General features: G+C 33.5%; 1 protein-coding gene across 1 annotated transcript in view; it reads right to left on the reverse strand.

The window, feature by feature from the left end:
- Nucleotides 1-17,534, reverse strand: part of LOC128192544 (fibropellin-1-like) — a gene marked incomplete at its 5' end in the record, with an annotated part of 33,756 nt that extends 16,222 nt beyond the window's left edge. Inside the window, 6 exons of the mRNA XM_052865315.1 lie at nt 210-323; nt 637-750; nt 6,521-6,665; nt 6,849-6,931; nt 8,311-8,472; nt 17,480-17,534. Coding sequence (XP_052721275.1) covers nt 210-323; nt 637-750; nt 6,521-6,665; nt 6,849-6,931; nt 8,311-8,472; nt 17,480-17,534 — 673 coding nt within the window. The remainder of the gene's footprint in view (nt 1-209; nt 324-636; nt 751-6,520; nt 6,666-6,848; nt 6,932-8,310; nt 8,473-17,479) is intronic.
- Between the last annotated feature and the right edge of the window lie 223 nt (nt 17,535-17,757).

Here is a 17,757-nt window from a genome sequence, read left to right on the forward strand (position 1 = left end):
CAGAATCAAAACGAGATTATCTACAATTTTAGTCTATGATTTTGATGCATGTCATATACAGACTAGATTTGTATTTGCTCTTGTTTATCATTGGATCAAAGATTCAAAAGTAAAGTATTCTCAATCAACTGCATTGTTTACAATATTATTACAATAACTTGGTTCTTAGTTGAATACATTCACAAGAAGTAAAATATATTCCAACTTACCAATTGTGCAGTTCGTTCCATTAAAACCGACAGTACAAGCACATGTGTAATCATTGATCACATCTATACAAGTTCCATTGTTCTGACAAGGTTCAGATGCACACTCATCGATATCTGAAATACACAACGTTCAATATATCTATACTACTAAAATAATGAACACTAATCCATGTGCTTTGTTACCCTCAAAATTGCTGGGAACTTCTTTTATATGTAAGTAAGTTAAAAATATCTGGAATTTGAACCGGAATGAAAATGCGTATGGGGTAGGGAGGGTTTGTAAACAGTCATATTATGAAACATTTGTTCATTTAATTTAAAGCAAATAGTAAAATGAAATAGTTAAAATCTAGTTCAAATATTTCTAGAGACACGTGTATTGTGTCTTTTGCATAAAAGGAAAATATAACGCATTGATAGTGCTTACTGATGTCACAATTTGTTCCATTGAATCCTGCAACACAATCACAGAGGTAGTCGTTGACCAGGTCTGTACAGGTTCCGTTGTTTTGACAAGGCTCTGGATTGCAGTCATCGATATCTACAATTTCAAGTACCAACTGAATGAACAGAATTTTTTTCTCAACAATTCTTATTCGGATGTTTATGATTAAAATGACACCATATTTCACGAATATCAAATGTTCATGAAGTAACACATTGAAGGTTTTCTGGATTCCCAGAAACAAATTCATTATGCAGGTATGGTGTTTACTGTTTTCACAATTTGGTCCATTGAATCCTGCAACACAACTACATTGGTAGCCGTTGACCAGGTCTGTACAGGTTCCGTTGTTTTGACAAGGCTCTGATTTGCAGTCATCGATATCTACAATTTCAAGTACCAGCTGCATGAACAGAATCAACACAAAATGATCTTCAATATTTTGTCAATGCTTTTGATGCAATAAAATTGGGAGGTACCCAAAGGAGTGTCGCTCTCGTATTTGGTTTGCGTCAATGAACTATAAAATATTCTAAGAGAGAAAGAGGAGTATTAAGTATAAGGTTTTAGCAATGTTTGTGTTAATTTTTTTTTTAAATTAAGTTAATTTAACTTGATTAGCCTGCACAAATCATATATAGTTTTAATTATTAAAACAAACATCTGTAGAAACATCCCTGTTGTGTCTTTTGCATAGACGAACATATTATGAATCTATATTGCTCACTGTTTTCACAATTTGCTCCATTGAATCCTGCCACACAATCACATTGGAAGCCGTTTACCAGGTCTGTACAGGTTCCGTTGTTTTGACAAGGCTCTGGATTGCAGTCATCGATATCTATAATTTCAAATACGATCTAACTGATCAAATGATAATGTTGTCCATCAATGTATAAAGAATAACGAATGAAGAAAAGGACGAATAGAAGAACGGAACAGCAATTTTTATAAATTCAGGCATAAGCTTTCGGTTCACGGATTGGCCAGCGCTGGATTAGTTGTAGTCATAATATGAAACATATTTTCTTATTTAATTCAAAACAGTCAAATCATATTTCAAATAATAAAATTGTTGTTTCCATATCGAATATCGAATTCTTCTTCCGAAAAGCTCTATGCAGCGGCACAGGCCCTTACATAAAAATTAGTTTTTAACTGTGACGAAAGGGGTCGAAAAGGAAATGCTCCCATATACGCACAATAGTTACTATTTAAAATTTTATGAAAAAGCCAAGGATTGGGTCGGGTTGTGAGGACCATCCAATCCGACGGATTATATATGGTACATACTTTTGCCAAATCGGATGGGAAAGTCAGTTTTTAAATACACATGATTTTAACATTACCATTACTTTATACAACGATTGATAAACTAGTTCTACAACTTATATTAATATCTTTCGTTTGCACGGATGTTAGTGTGAGGGGGTCATTGATGTCTGTGGAAGCCGATTACCCGGAAAAAAACCCACATGTCCAAGCGGGCGACCATCATACACATTCAAATACAACTATTGTCGATCACGTGGATCGAACTCGGGTCGCAGCGGTGATAAGCGAGTGCATTTTAAAACATTTTACATATACATGTACTTTGTTATTCATTAAACAAATTCTTTAAACGTATTTAAGAAAAATGACCGGTTGTAAGGTATGTTTTGAAGGTAAGAATTAATTATGAAAGATTGTATACGAAACACCATTTAGTATCCCCTTTCCTGAGGCTAAATATGATATTTTGGTGATTTTGATTAATTAATTAAATTAATTGATCACCGATAGTTGTCAGCGATGAATGTGCCAAGATTGAATATTTAACGCTATCTAGTATACAAAATAGTATACAAAATTCTGTATTAGCATAATTGCACGTTCATTTTATTTCCACCACTTTTTTTATAATAATAATAAATTGTAACAATCAACTCCATCTATAAAATAAAGGAATATGAATTAATATTCATTAATCCTCTCAGTCATATTAAGAAGAAATTGGGGGAGGTCACTCGCGTTAAAAACAAGAACAGTTTTCATCTGAGACTGGTTTCACGATACCGCAACGGTGTGGACAATGTGAGAAGCTGTACCGCGAGGATGCATGGTTTTACCTGAGTTACCTGTGCTAAACCGGGATAAATTTAACACCACGAAGACTCGCACTAAATACGAAAACCGCGTTGGCCGAAGTGTACGTCTCTTTTACTCCAATGATACTCAAATGATATGACTGCAATGTACTCCAATATATGATACCCAAATAATACTCTAATGATACCTCATCGAAATCCAATGATACCCCAATGATACCTCAATGAACTTTATGTACTCTAATGATACAAATTAAGCATAAATGATATACGTAATGAGTTTATTTAACCAAATCTCAACTACACTACAACGTAATTTAAACATGTGTTACTCGATGATTACTCAATATAGTCCAAAGATATCCAAACCAACCTAAGTGATACCACAATGAACCCGAATGATCCTAATTACCATAAAGAATCTCCATGAGCCCAATGCAATGATACATTTCGAGGTTGCTTTTATTCTTGCTATGGTACAGAAAAAAAATCCCATTTAACACCAATTTATTTCAAGAAGCTATAATCCCAAATATTCACCAAATGAACATCAATTATACTTAAGACAACATTAATGTACCAAAATGAGTGCAAATAATATGTTTATTAACCTTAATAAAATATCTTCAAAACGAGTGTCATTGATATCTTTCTTAGAATTAACATTTTTTTTTTTAAAGTTTAGAGATCCACTTTAAATGAAGTGTACAAGATCTTCAAATAATCCTGCTGTCCATCAAGGTATTTTAAGTCAAAAGAATGAATGACGACAAGGATTGCTATTGCAATTTCTTTGAATTAACGTATTAGCTTTGGATTCGCGGATGGAGTATAATTATATTATTATATATAGATGCAGAAGAGCACTTAATGGCATGTTTTATGGCTGTTCCTTCTGTTGTTCATGTCAAAGATAACGAGCGTAAATAAACACTTCTGAATTCAAAACTACTGATATTTCCGAAAATTCACTGCAATCGTCTGACATCTACTGTTTAATCACTGAAACATATTGTATATCCACTGTATATCTACTTTACATAGCTTCTGTATTCCATGGTACCCCACTGTACAGAGCTACTGTAATCCACTGTACAATACTGTACCTGCCCACTGACCAGCACTGTACCCCACTAAACGCCACTGTAGGGGTACTGACCAGCACTGTTCCCCATTGTACAGGGTACTGACAAACACTGTCGGCACTGTTTCCCAATGTAACAATATTTTATCAGTTTTAATATTCAAAAATGAAAATAAGTACTTTAAAAATGCATATTTTAGATAAAATGTGCATTGAATAATATAGAAATTTTTCCGATTGCTTCCAAGAAAGAGAATGGGTTTCTATTTCTTTCAATTCATTATTACATTCGCGGATTCAGAAACCTTTTTCAGGGGAAGTGGTCCGAAAGATATCTATGTTAAAATGTAAATTTTAAAAAACTTGAACCCCCTCGTCCCCTCCCCTCTTTAGATCCGCGGATGTATTAATATTCGAGTCAAATTGGTATGATTACTTGTACATAAAAGATTTGGGAAACCCTTTATTACTCTTTTTAATGTTGTCTATAAATTACCATCAGGGTGTATTGCAGAACGTATTAAAGTGCACTTAGATAAATTGATAAACCGAGACCAAACTGGGTTCATTTAAGGCATATTTATTGGAGAAAACATTGAGTAATTTATGACATCATCAATATACATATCATTAACGAATTCGTGGACTTCTAATGTTTTCAGGTTTTGAAAAGACTTTTGACACAATTTCTTGGGGATTCATTAAGCAAAATTTTATAACTTTGGTAATAAGGTTAAAAATGGATTAACACATTTTATAAAGGAATAAAGTCATGTGTTTTACAGAACTGACTAATACCAGGTTACATCCTTAAAGAGACTGCAGACAAGATATCCAATAACGTACTATCTTTTTCTCATTTGTGCAGAAATTCTTGGAATAATAATTTGAAATAATAAAGACATAAAAGATCTTAAAATTGGTTATGTAGAATATAAGCTGTCTCAATATGTAGACGATGCATCCCTATTTCAAATGGTTCCCCCCTAACGTTTGATGGTTTTCTAAGAGAATTAGACTTCTTTAAAAATATATCTGGTCTCAATATTAATTTCCAGAAAACAGAAATGGTATGGATAGGTTGCAAAAATGTTTCTCAACATGTTTTTCATTACACCCGATGGAAGCTTGACAGGAACAACACAACATCTGACTTTCTCGGAATCAAATCTTTAATTAATCTCCAGGAAATGTCTTAGCTAAACTATATTCCTTAATAATTAGAAATCAATAAAATAACGAATCATTGCAAACATAGAAAATTGAAGTTTTATGTGTACTACATCCAACCCTCTGTCACAGATTAGGATGGCGGGAGGTTGGTGGATTTCCCTTTTGTCAAGAGTCTGCCCCACCCTTCTGCTTTTAAAAACGACGCTTCGTGCCTGTTAGTTAAGAAAACTTCCTTGATTTCGAATCTTTTATTTTTTTTGCTAAAATTAATTTTACTGTTAAAAACGACACTAAAAAGGTTCATGTTAAGAATTCGCTATGCATGTAGTAATTGTAGTAGGTGTTATTATCGGTATGTAAAATTTGAACTCGATATTTTAAAATATATTTAAAAAAAAATCATTTCATGGGCAAGGAATTTGTGTGCCATCCTACAATTTTTCTTTTGTGATCCAATGTGCACTTATATCTGGATATTTGTACACAAAAAAGCCCCAACTATGGATTTTGTTGATTCCGTGTTAATTGGCTGGTTTTTTATTGGCTGAAGCACAAGGAATTAACAGCCCGGTCATATTAATCGAGGGCTTGTCATAAACTAAACGAAATAATTCTATAACCTGGCTGGTTAAGTAAGTGTACTTTCTTATGCTTATAAAGCAATGACCTCCAGTTTACAAATGAACCTATATAAAATTTATGCATTTTTAAAAATCAGATTCAAAATATAAAAATTTATGATTTTTATCTCATTAAATTATTCTCATTAAATTACTTTAAGAACTATTTAAAAAATTTAGGATTTTTATCTCATTAAATTATTCTCATTAAATTACTTTAAGAACTATTAATATTTTGTGCTTATACGATTCAATATGAATATTAATAAATAAGACATAAATATGATTTAAACGGTCTGTTGAACTCTTTTCTATGTCAATGCTACATATAACTGAATATCGAGGAAAATATCATACTGAAAATATTAAGAAAGATTTTATCTTTCAAATTTAATATACAGGGGGTACGGTGGGTGTACAGTACTGGTTAGTGCTATGAACAGTGGGGTTCGGTGCTGGTCAGTGCCTTGTACAATGGCGTACAGTTGGGTACAGTGCTGGTCATTAGAAATGAACAGTAGGGTACAGTGGGGTACACTAGAAGTCAGTAAAAGGTACAGTGAGGTACAGTCAAAGTACATAAAATGTCAGACAATGTGAGTGAATTTTCGGAAAGATCAGTGAATTTTGAATTCAGTGATATAATGACTGAAAGAGGGACAATACAAACTTATTTTATACCAAAAGGAATAAACTTCAAAGGCTTTTAAAGAATATTTGCATATGTAGCTATCAAATACATAAAATTTCACTTGAATTTAATTGCTTTGCATTTTTAAATGATTTAGATATTTCATATTTGCTGTTATGTTGTTTTGTTGCCATGTTTGCGCTTACCTGAATGCTGGTGCCTAAAAAGTTAATGCACGCATAATCAGTTTGAACTTTTATTGACTTACCTTGAGGTTTCTGACAGATGTAAGAGTAACTAACTGTACAACTTAAATCATTCCACTTATGTGTATTCTGCAAAGTATGCACACAGTCTTCATCCCCTCCTGAATTGTTTGGCTCGCCTGTGTTCCAATTTGAATAAAACACTGGCTGCAAAAATGAAAGTTGTTGAAATGAAAATGTTCATTAATACATTTACATGTATTTCACTTCATTGATTACACATCTTAATATATTACTACATTTACATGTCATATTATGTGTCGACAATGGATTTTTTTTTAAATAACTAGAGCTGTAAAGGACATCCATGTCAAAACTAAATGTACTAACCGTTGAATCCTTAACCCATACATAGGTGCCTTCATTGGCTATATCGTTCAGTCCAATCCAGTGGTATGTGTTGGGGCAAAGTTCTTTTCAATAAAAAAAAAGATAAACGTAATGATAAACTATTTGGTTACGGCGTTAAAAATATATCATTATTTAATGTTCAAACACTATATCTTCTTGTCAGAGTTTTATTTTAAGCAAACCCTAAACTGAAAAAAATTCTAAAACACGACATTTGTTGGTTGTTCTGCAATACAAAGAACGCAAACGTGGAGTTTTGAAAAGCAGTACAGTGAAGTACATAGAAGCGTTAAATAGGCGTTAACTCCAGAAAAGTTTTTACGTAATGTTTTGACTGACCTTTGTCCAATCAGATCGTAGAAGGCGGAGTTGAGACATTACCGCTCGTGACTTAATTTGAGAGAGAGAGAGAGAGAGAGAGAGAGAGAGAGAGAGAGAGAGAGAGAGAGAGGGAATTATAGGTGACGCAGATGAGCGAACTATCTATCAATAGTTATAAAGTGACAAGTCAAGGTTTAGTATATCTTATTTTATGTACAATGTAACTTTGTAAATGTTTTGAAATTCTTTAACCGGGGAACAACGATGTCATTATATAGATAATGGGATGAGGTAATATCAAACATCGAAGACTGTACGAATATTTAAGAAACTGTTTTCATTACAAGTGTTACCGTTAGTATTCTAATCAAAGTATGACGAATCTTCCTGGAATTAAATATAGGTTGTAAATTTACTTTCTATAAAAACTTTCTTCATGGCTACTCAGTGTAAAACATTCTTTACCTAAGGTCGAATTTGTCCGCCATTGTTTTTTTCCACTAAGCATCCGCCTGCGTTGCCTTTCCTTTTCACTACATCTAAATTCATAAGTAATCATTCGTTTGCATTTCAAAATATTTAATGCCCGTATTCTCGGACTCTTTGCCAGGAAATTAAGTTGGTTAGTTACGTCATACTTATACATCTACATGTATGAAGACACTGCATGTTGTCCACGGCCAAAGAAATTTTCACAGTCGTTCTTTAATACGCTTTAAAGTTATACCAATGTAGGACATACATGTAATTTTCATATGTAGACTTTAATTAATTTGTTTGCCCATAATGGTGATTTCTTCATCGGCATCACTTATAATTTACTTAATTCACTCTCTCTCTCTCTCTCTCATTCAAGTCACGTGCGGCAATGTCTTAACTCTGCGCAGCTACGATCTGATTGGACAAAGGTCAGTCAAAACATTACGTAGAAACTTTTCTGGAGTTAACCCCTATTAAACGCTTCTATGTACTTAGCTGTACTTCAAATAATCAAGAATAGTTCAACAAATTCATTTTTTGTATATCTTGATTAGATCAATTTAGTGAAAACATTATTAGAAAGACGTGATAGCGCTGAATTACAAAACCATCAATTCAGTAAATCAAAATGTTTCCGTACGTTCCAAAAAAGACTGTGTCCCTGCATTATTGATAGTAACAAGATCACCCCCTAATTGCTGACACGATGCTCTGGCAGTTTGCCAAGGAGCAGCATAAGCTATGCAACTGTAGCACTGGCTGTCATAAACTGACCAAGTTCCCTGGCCACCACATCCGTTTGCTTGGTAAGAAAAAAAGAAAAAATGCAAACGATCTAAAAGCCAATTATTTTCAATTATATTTGTTTGTTTAATTCTTATAAATATGGTAAGAGCAAGAATTTGGGCAGCTGCATAAGTAACAAGAGGCCCATGGGGCCACATCGCTCACCTGAGCAACAATGGGCGTTCAAAAGATATTGTGCCATATGGCCCTCGGTAGAATAACAAAAAAATAAATATTGTAAAGTATTCGAATTTTACACTTATTTTTGCATACACGTAATCTTTGACATTGTACCTTCATGAAATACTGTTTTTAAACAGAATAAGAAAATCCTACGCAAGATATAGAACTAAATATTTTGGTAGGGGTACACTGTTATATAACTTCTAATTCCCTGTATTCTCGTTCTGCCCCCTCCCCCACTTAATAAAGCGATCAAAATATATAAGAGCATATAGGTACATTTTCTTCCTCAACTACTTACTAGTTATTGTATTTTTTAAAAATATAATAGTTATTGTATTTTATCAAAAAATCCTACATGTATATTGTGAAGAAGAAAATTGCACCTCAATGCGTTTAATTTCTCAAATTAAAAATATTCAACAGTTTAATTTGTCTTCTCCATTATAATTATATGACTGTTGTTTACCTCGCGAAACTCGTGATTTTTATAACTTTAATCACACTTGATTGATGAATACACTCGAATGAAAAATGTTGTCACGTGACATGTTAAAGAGCTATAAAAATCAATGTTACCGTATTGACAGGCACATCACTCTTATTTACTATGGACCACCCATTATTTTCATTTTTATTCAAAAATAACAAATGGCTACAAACGAGGATAATTTTCCGCTGTAATATTTTCTTAGGAATAGCGATAATTCTTTTATCCCCGCAATAGAAATGTGTCAGAACTATGGAAACTGTTTTAACGATGTCGTTTTTATTCACTCACATTTCACATTATTCATTGTAAAAAGAGGGGGCCCTAGAGAGTAGTTATATACAGCATATCATTCTTTAATTTTTTGTGTACAAGTATTTAACATACTCTAATTCATATAGAATTTCTAATGATCAACCAAAATTTCAACGTCAATCGTAGAATTATAAGCAAGATGAGCTCAAAATTTTGCCGGGTTTGAGTATTTTGTTCACATGAGTTTATTGCATGAGCTCATAATATTTGCAATTTATATTTTCCTTCCCATAAGGATTATTCATGCTAGATTACGTTGAATTTGCCTCAGTAGTTCTTGAGAAGAAGATTTTTTAAAATGCACCCCCTTTTTTTAGGGTCTTCCGTCTTCAACGGAAGACCCTACTATTATTCTATTGTTTCTTTTTCACTTTTCTTATTATTAGGGTCTTCCGTCTTCAGCGGAAGACCCTTCTATTATTCTATTGTTTCTTTTTCACTTTTCTTATTAAGGTCTTCCGTTTCCAACGGAAGACCTTATTGTTATTCTTCGGTTTCTTTTTCCCTATTATTTTTATTCTTTTTTTTTCTTCCCATTTTTGTGCACGCGATTTCTCAGAAACGGCTCAACTGATCTCCATCAAATTTTCAGATGTGATAGATAGTGGTCTGAAGTTGATAGCAAATTTTTTGCACTGATGACGTCACATCCGTTTTGGAGATATTGAGATTTTTCTATTTTTTATATGGGTATTTTGTCTGCGGCCGTTCTCCTAAACTAAAAGAGATTTTGAGCTCAAATTTCTACGGTTGGTAAACGAAAGATTGAAGTTTTGCATGATTGTTGTTTTGTATGTTTAGCACTACTGGCGCCAAAGCTCGCTATGGCTCGAAAATTGACATTAAAAAAGCGTCGTAATTTTTTGTGCTTTTCTCTCTTTATCTCTTTTCTGGAAAATATTTTGTTAAAACATGTAATGTAAAACAAGTTTATATTTACAAGACCTTTCTGCTGATATCAGGAAAAAGGGGCTGGCCCCTCAAATAAGGGACCTAAAGGGCTCTAAAGTCTTTTACCCATAACTCTTTACCGAGGGATATTTTGTAATAAATTATATAAGCAAATATGTTTATCTTACAAATATGAAGCCAAGCAGTGTAACGATTTTCTCATATGTTACGTATTTAGGGGTTTTTAGGGGTCAGAAGTCCAAAACTTTGACCACCTATATCTCAAAACGGAAAAATATTTTGAAATGCAGTATAAAAGAAAAGATGCTCAAAATGATGTACTTAACACCATGCAACCTAAAAAATTAGGTTCAGCGGCCCCAATAAGGAGATAAGGGACCGGCCCCTAAAACATTCTTTCTCAGATATCTCAAGAATGGTAACGAATTTCTGAACACTTGTTGAACAAAATGTCTTTATAATCAAATGACCTTTCATGTGATACCAAGAAAAAGGGGCTGGCCCCTAAAATTAGGGACCTAGAGGGCTCTAAAGTCTTTCTACTATAGTTCTTTACTGAGGGATATTTTGTAATAAATTATGAAGCAAATATGTTTATCTTACAGTTATGAAGCCAAGCAGTATAACGATTTTCTCATGTGTTACGTAATTAAGGATTTTTAGGGGTCAAAAGTCCAAAACTTTGCTCACCTATATCTCAAAAAGAAAAAATATTTTGAAATCGGTATAAAAGAAAAGATGCTCAAAATGATGTCCTTAACAACATGCAGCCTAAAAAATTTGGTTCAGCGGCCCCAATAAGGAGATAAGGGACCGGCCCCTAAAATATTCTTTCTGAGATATCTCAAGAATGGTAACGGATTTCTGAACACTTGTTGAACAAAATGTCTTTATAATCAAATGACCTTTCATTTGATACCATGAAAAAGGGGCTGGCCCCTAATATTAGGGACCTAGAGGGCTCTAAAGTCTTTTTACTATAGTTCTTTACCGAGGGGTATTTCGTAATAGATTATAGAAGCAAAAATGTTTATCTAACAGTTATGTAGCCTAACATTATAATGATTTTTCTCATGTGTTACGTAATTAAGGATTTTTAGGGGCAAAAGTCCAAAAATTTGATAACCTATATATCTCAAAAAGAAAAAATATTTTGAAATGCAGTATAAAAGAAAAGATGCTCAAAATAATGTACCTAATAACATGCAACCTTACAATTTTTGTTCAGCGGCCCCAATAAGGAGATAAGGTCCGGCCCCTAAAATATTCTTTCTGAAATATCTCAAGAACGGTGACGAATTTCTAAACACCTGAAACAAAATAGTATCAGGCACTTAAAATGAAGATCCTCTTTTCATGTTTTAAATCATGTATAGCTGTTAAATAGCAAAATCAAGATCGAACATAAATCTCAATTTCTAAAATCAGACGGAAGACCTCCTCGTTGCTCGCAACGAGATCGTGTCTAGTTAGGGTCTTCCGTCTTCAGCGGAAGACCCTTCTATTATTCTATTGTTTCTTTTTCAATTTTATTATTAGGGTCTTCCGTCTTCAGCGGAAGACCCTTCTATTATTGTAATGTTTCTTTTTCACTTTTCTTATTATTATTATTCTTTTTTTGTCTTACAAATTTTGTGCAGGCGATTTCTCGGAGATGACTCGTTCGATTTCCTTCAAATTTGCAGGGCTGATGCCTAGTCATATGAATTGTATACCGCCGGAACAATTTTTAAAAATTCACTTCCGCTCGGAAGTTATCGTCGTTTTACGATTTTTAAAAGTCAATTTTGTCGGCGATGTTTCTCAAAAACGAGTAAAGATAGAGAACTGAAATTTTCAGAGATGATAGATCTAGCAATATCCTCGTGTACCTCGGTCACGATATTGTTGGCCGTCACTTCCGCTCGTCACCGGAAGCAAAATTAAAAAATGAAAATTTTCAACTTTTTATTTTTATATATTTTTTCCAATGAGATGATAGTGACCCTTTCACTGATTCAGAATATGTAATTTGTTTCAAAATCGATCAAGGCGTTCTCGAGAAATTAAGCGTCAAAGTCCTGAAGCGAGAGTCCGAGTAGCTCAGTCCATAGAGTCGTGGACATGGCCCAGGCGACCCGGGTTCAAGCCTCCAGTGCCGCAAATTTTTTTTTACTATTTTTCGCTTAGATCTACGTTTTTATCTTTGAATTGATAAGTTTGATCTAATCTATTCAAAAATCGAACGGAAGACCCACTCGTTGCTCGCAACGAGATCGAATCTAGTTATTATTCTTTTTTTCCTTACACATTTTGTGCAAGCGATTTCTCGGAAGTGGCTGATTCGATTTGCTTCAAATTTTCACTGATGATGCCTCGTTATATGAAGTTTGTACCCTAGTGAGATTTTTTCAAAATTCACTTCCGGTCGGAAGTTATCGTCAATAAACGATTTTTTAAAGTCAATTTTGTCTGTCAAGTTTCTCAAAAACGAGTAAGGATATAAGGCTGAAATTTTCAGAGATGATAGATCTAGCGTTTTTCTAATGTACCTCGGTCAAGAGAAGGTCCGCCTTCACTTCCGGTCGTCACCGGAAGGAAATTTGAAAAATTTAATTTTTCGACTTTTTTATTTTTTAATATTTTTCTTTCAAATTTTTTCACCTTATAGTGACCCTTTTACTGATTAAGAATATGTAATTAGTTTTAAAATCGATCAAGGCATTCTCGAGAAATTAAGCGTTAAAGTTCTGAAGCGGAGTCCGAGTAGCTCAGTCGTTATAGTCGTGGACATGGCCCAGGCGACCCGGGTTCAAGCCTCGAGTGCCGCAAAATTTTTTTCTCTTTTTTTCGCTTAGATGTACGATTTTATCTTTGAATTGATAAGTTTAATCTTATCTATTCAAAAATTGGACGGAAGACCCACTCGTTGCTCGCAACGAGATCGAATCTAGTTCTTATTCTTTTTTTTTTTCTTACCGATTTTGTGCAGGCGATTTCTCGGAGATGGTTTGTTCGATTTTCTTTAAATTTTTAGGGCTAATGTATTCTTATCTGAAGTTTGTACCGCCATAAGAATTTTTCAAGATTAACTTCCGGTCGGAAGTTATCGCCGTTTTACGATTTTTAAAAGTCAATTTTGTCTGTCAGGATTCTCAAAAACGAGTAAAGATAAAAGGCTGAAATTTTCAGAGATGATAGATCTACCGTTTTTCTAATGTACCTCGGTCAAGAGAATGTCCGCCGTCACTTCCGGTCGTCACTGGAAGAAATTTTGAAAAATTGAATTTTTCGACTTTTTTATTTTTTGATATTTTTCTTTGAAATTTTTACACCTGATAGTGACCCTTTTACTGATTCAGAATATGTATTTTGTTTTAAAATCGATCGAGGCATTCTCGAGAAATTAAGCGTCAAAGTCCTGAAGCGAGAGTCCGAGTAGCTCAGTCGATAGAGTCGTGGACATGGCGAAAGCGACCCGGGTTCAAGCCTGGAGTGCCGCAAAAATTTCTTTTACTATTTTTCGCTTCGATTTACTTTTTTATCTTTGAATTGATAAGTTTGATCAAATCTATTCAAAAATCGCACGGAAGACCCACTCGTTGCTCGCAACGAGATCGAATCTAGTTCTTATTAGGGTCTTCCGTTTTCAACGGAAGACCCTCTTGTTATTCTTCGGTTTCTTTCTATTATTAGGGTCTTCCGTTTTCAACGGAAGACCCTCTTGTTATTCTTCGGTTTCTTTTTATTATTATACTTTTTATTTTTTTTTCTGACTCCTTCTCGGCTTTATAACTCAAAAAGTTTACAACCGATTTTGACGAAACTTTCGGAGATTATGTGCATTTATTATATCTCAAAGTTTGTGAAGTTTCTTTGAAAACGTCACTTCTGTTTTTACGTTACGTCATTTTTAAAATTTTCAAAAAGTCATTTTGTCCGCAGCGTTTCTCAAAAACGCTTTAAGATAGAGGCTTGAAATTTTCAATGCTTATAATTTAATCGATTTACCTCTGTAATAAGGCTGGAAATGAAAATCTGTCACTTCCGGTCGAAACCGGAAGTGAAACAAATTTTTCGAAAAAATGAATTTTCTGATCAAATCAAAAATGAATATGTGTTTTGTAGAACTTATTAAGCTGAATCTAACACTGAAAACCGTTTTAAAATCGGGCGATGCATTACAGAAATATCGGGGTTTAAAAATTGATTTTTCCGGAAATTTTGATTCCGCGTCCTTGGTTTAAAAAATAGCGTATTGTTCAAAGCAAAATTAACTCGTACATGAAATTATTGTTAAGTCGTACTGTATCACATTCAGATTTTTTTTTGATAAGTCGTTCTTGAAATCAGAAAGGTTTTTGTTAAGTCGTGCTTAAAATCATTCGGATTTTGTTAAGTCGTACCAGGAATAATTCGATTTTTTAAAATCTTTTGATTTTAGTTACTCTTGTTATTAGTTTAAGAGCTCTGCATCTTACAGGAACTTCCAGCTTTACTTCCGACATTAACGGAAGACCCACTCGTTGCTTTGCAACGAGCTTTGCTCTAGTTATTATTATTCTTTTTATTTTTTTTTCTGACTCCTTTTCATCTTTATAACTCAAAAAGTTTACAACCGATTTTAATGAAACTTTCAGAGATTATGTGCAATTATAATACCTCAAAGTTTATGAAGTTTCTTTGAAAATGTCACTTCCGTTTTAACGTTACGTCATTTTTAAAATTTTAAAAAAGTCATTTTGTCCGCGGCGTTTCTCAAAAACGCTTTAAGATAGAGGCTTGAAATTTTCAATGCTTATGATTTGGTCGATTTACTTCTGTAATAAGGCTCGAAATGAAAATCGGTTACTTCCGGTCGAAACCGGAAGTGAAACAAATTTTTCGAAAAAATGAATTTTCTGATCAAATCAAAAATGAATATGTGTTTTATAGAGCTTATTTAGCTGAATCTAACACTGAAAGCCGTTTTAAAATCAGACGATGCATTACAGAGATATACGAGTTCAAAAAATGATTTTTCCGGAAATTTTGATTAAGAAATTAGTATCAAGTTCTTGGTTAAATTAGCTTGTACCTAAAAATTAATTGTTAAGTCGTACTGTAACACATTCGGATTTTTTTTTGTTAAGTCGTTCTTGAAATCGGAAAGGTTTTTGTTAAGTCGTACGTAAATTCATTCGGATTTTGTTAAGTCGTACCAGGAATAATTCGATTTTTTCATCTTTTTATTTAAGGTACTCTTGTTATTGGTTTAAGAGCTTTGCTTCTTACAGGAACTTCCAGCTTTACTTCCGACATTAACGGAAGACCCACTCGTTGCTTTGCAACGAGCTTTGCTCTAGTTATTATTCTTTTTTTTTCTTACCGATTTTGTGCAGACGATTTCTCAGAGATGGCTCGATAGATTTCATTCAAATTTTCAAGAATAACGTGTTTTTATCTGAAGTTTATTGTTTTTTATCCATTTCTGAAAATACACTTCCGGTCGGAAGTTATCGTCCGTTTACGATTTTAAAAAGTCAATTTTGTCGGCGACGTTTCTCAAAAACGAGAAAAGATAGAGGTCTGAAATTTTCAGAGAAGATAAATCTACCGTTTTTCTCGTGCAACAAACTCACCAAAATGTCCGCCGTCACTTTCTGTCAATTTTGGGAAAAAAGTTCAAAAATTGATTTTTTTCGACTTTTTTATTTTTTAATATTTTTCTTCGAAATTTTTACACCGTATAGTGACCCTTTTACTGATTAAGAATATGTAATTAGTTTTAAAATCGATCAAGGCATTCTCGAGAAATTGAGCTTCAAAGTTCTGAAGCGAAGTCCGAGTAGCTCAGTCGTTATAGTCGTGGACATGGCCCAGGCGACCCGGGTTCAAGCCTCGAGTGCCGCAAAATTTTTTTCTCTTTTTTTCGCTTAGATCTACGATTTTATCTTTGAATTGATAAGTTTAATATTATCTTGTCAAAAATCGGACGGAAGACCCACTCGTTGCTCGCAACGAGATCGAATCTAGTTCTTTTTATTCTTTTTTTGTCTTACAAATTTTGTGCAGGCGATTTCTCGAAGATGGTTCATTCGATTTTCTTCAAATTTTAAGGGTTGATGTGTCGGCATCTGAAGTTTGTACCGCCGTTTCAATTTGTTCATAATCACTTCCGGTCGGAAGTTATCGTCCGTTTACGATTTTTAAAAGTCAATTTTGTCGGCTAGAGATCTAAAAAACGAATAAAGATATAGGGCTGAAATTTTCAGTGAAGATAGACATCACTTTTACCTGTTGCAACATGGTCATAAAGACGTCCGCCGTCACTTCCGGTCGTCACCGGAAGGAAAGATAAAAAATCGATTTTTTCAGCTTTTTTCTTTTTATATATTTTTCTAACGGGTTGATAGAGACTCTTTTACTGATTCAGAATATGTAATTTGTTTTAAAATCGATTGATGCGTTCCTGAGATAATAAGCATCAAAGTCCTGAAGCGAGAATTCGATTAGCTCAGTCGTTAGACACATGGACATGTGAACAGGCGACCCAAGTTCAATCCCCGGGTGCCGAAAAAAAATTTCCTAATTTTTTTTTGCGTTTATTAACAATTTAGTCTTAAAAGTGAAGGATTTTATCTCATTTACACAAAAATCGGACGGAAGACCCACTCGTTGCTCGCAACGAGAACGATCTAGTTTTATTTATTTATTTTTTTTTTACAGTTTTGAGGTTTTCTCCGCTTTCAATGAAAATTTTTCTTTCATTTCTGCTATCTATATTCATCTTTCCATAAGAATGCTTTGAGCCAAATTTGGTTGAATTTGGTTAAGTGGTTTAAGAGAAGAAGTTCAAAATGTGAAAAGTTTACAGACGGACAGACGGACTGACGGACAGACGGACGACGGACAAAATGTGATCAGAATAGCTTTCAGAGTAGCTTTCAGCTCAGGTGAGCTAAAAATTAAGTGTAAATACCAAATGAAGCATTTTATTTCCATAAAACATACTTCTATACAAAACATAACATAAACATTTTATAATTCATTAAAAACATATAAGATAAACGAAAACTACACTGTTGCTATAGTCTTTTCTTATTATAATTATATCTAAATAGTGGTAGATCCAGTATACTGGTACATAGAAGATAACACTTACATTGTAAATCTGCCAGAGCTTCAATGCCAAAAACGTACTTGTTTGGTGCTAGAATGGAATAAAATATACAAGTAACGTATAAGAATCATACATATAGGTGTAATAAATCATACATTTGACATAAGAGGTAATCGTTTAAAACACCCTTTGAAATGTTACAATTTTTTAAAATAAAAATATAAAAATAAGCTGTTTGTTGACAGAAATTCATTAAAATTTACCGGTATTAATACAAGTATATTTTAGTACCCTGGGGTTTAAAATAAAACATACAAACA

This window comes from Crassostrea angulata, chromosome 1 (assembly GCF_025612915.1).
Source record: "Crassostrea angulata isolate pt1a10 chromosome 1, ASM2561291v2, whole genome shotgun sequence".
NCBI classification, from domain to species: domain Eukaryota; kingdom Metazoa; phylum Mollusca; class Bivalvia; order Ostreida; family Ostreidae; genus Magallana; species Magallana angulata.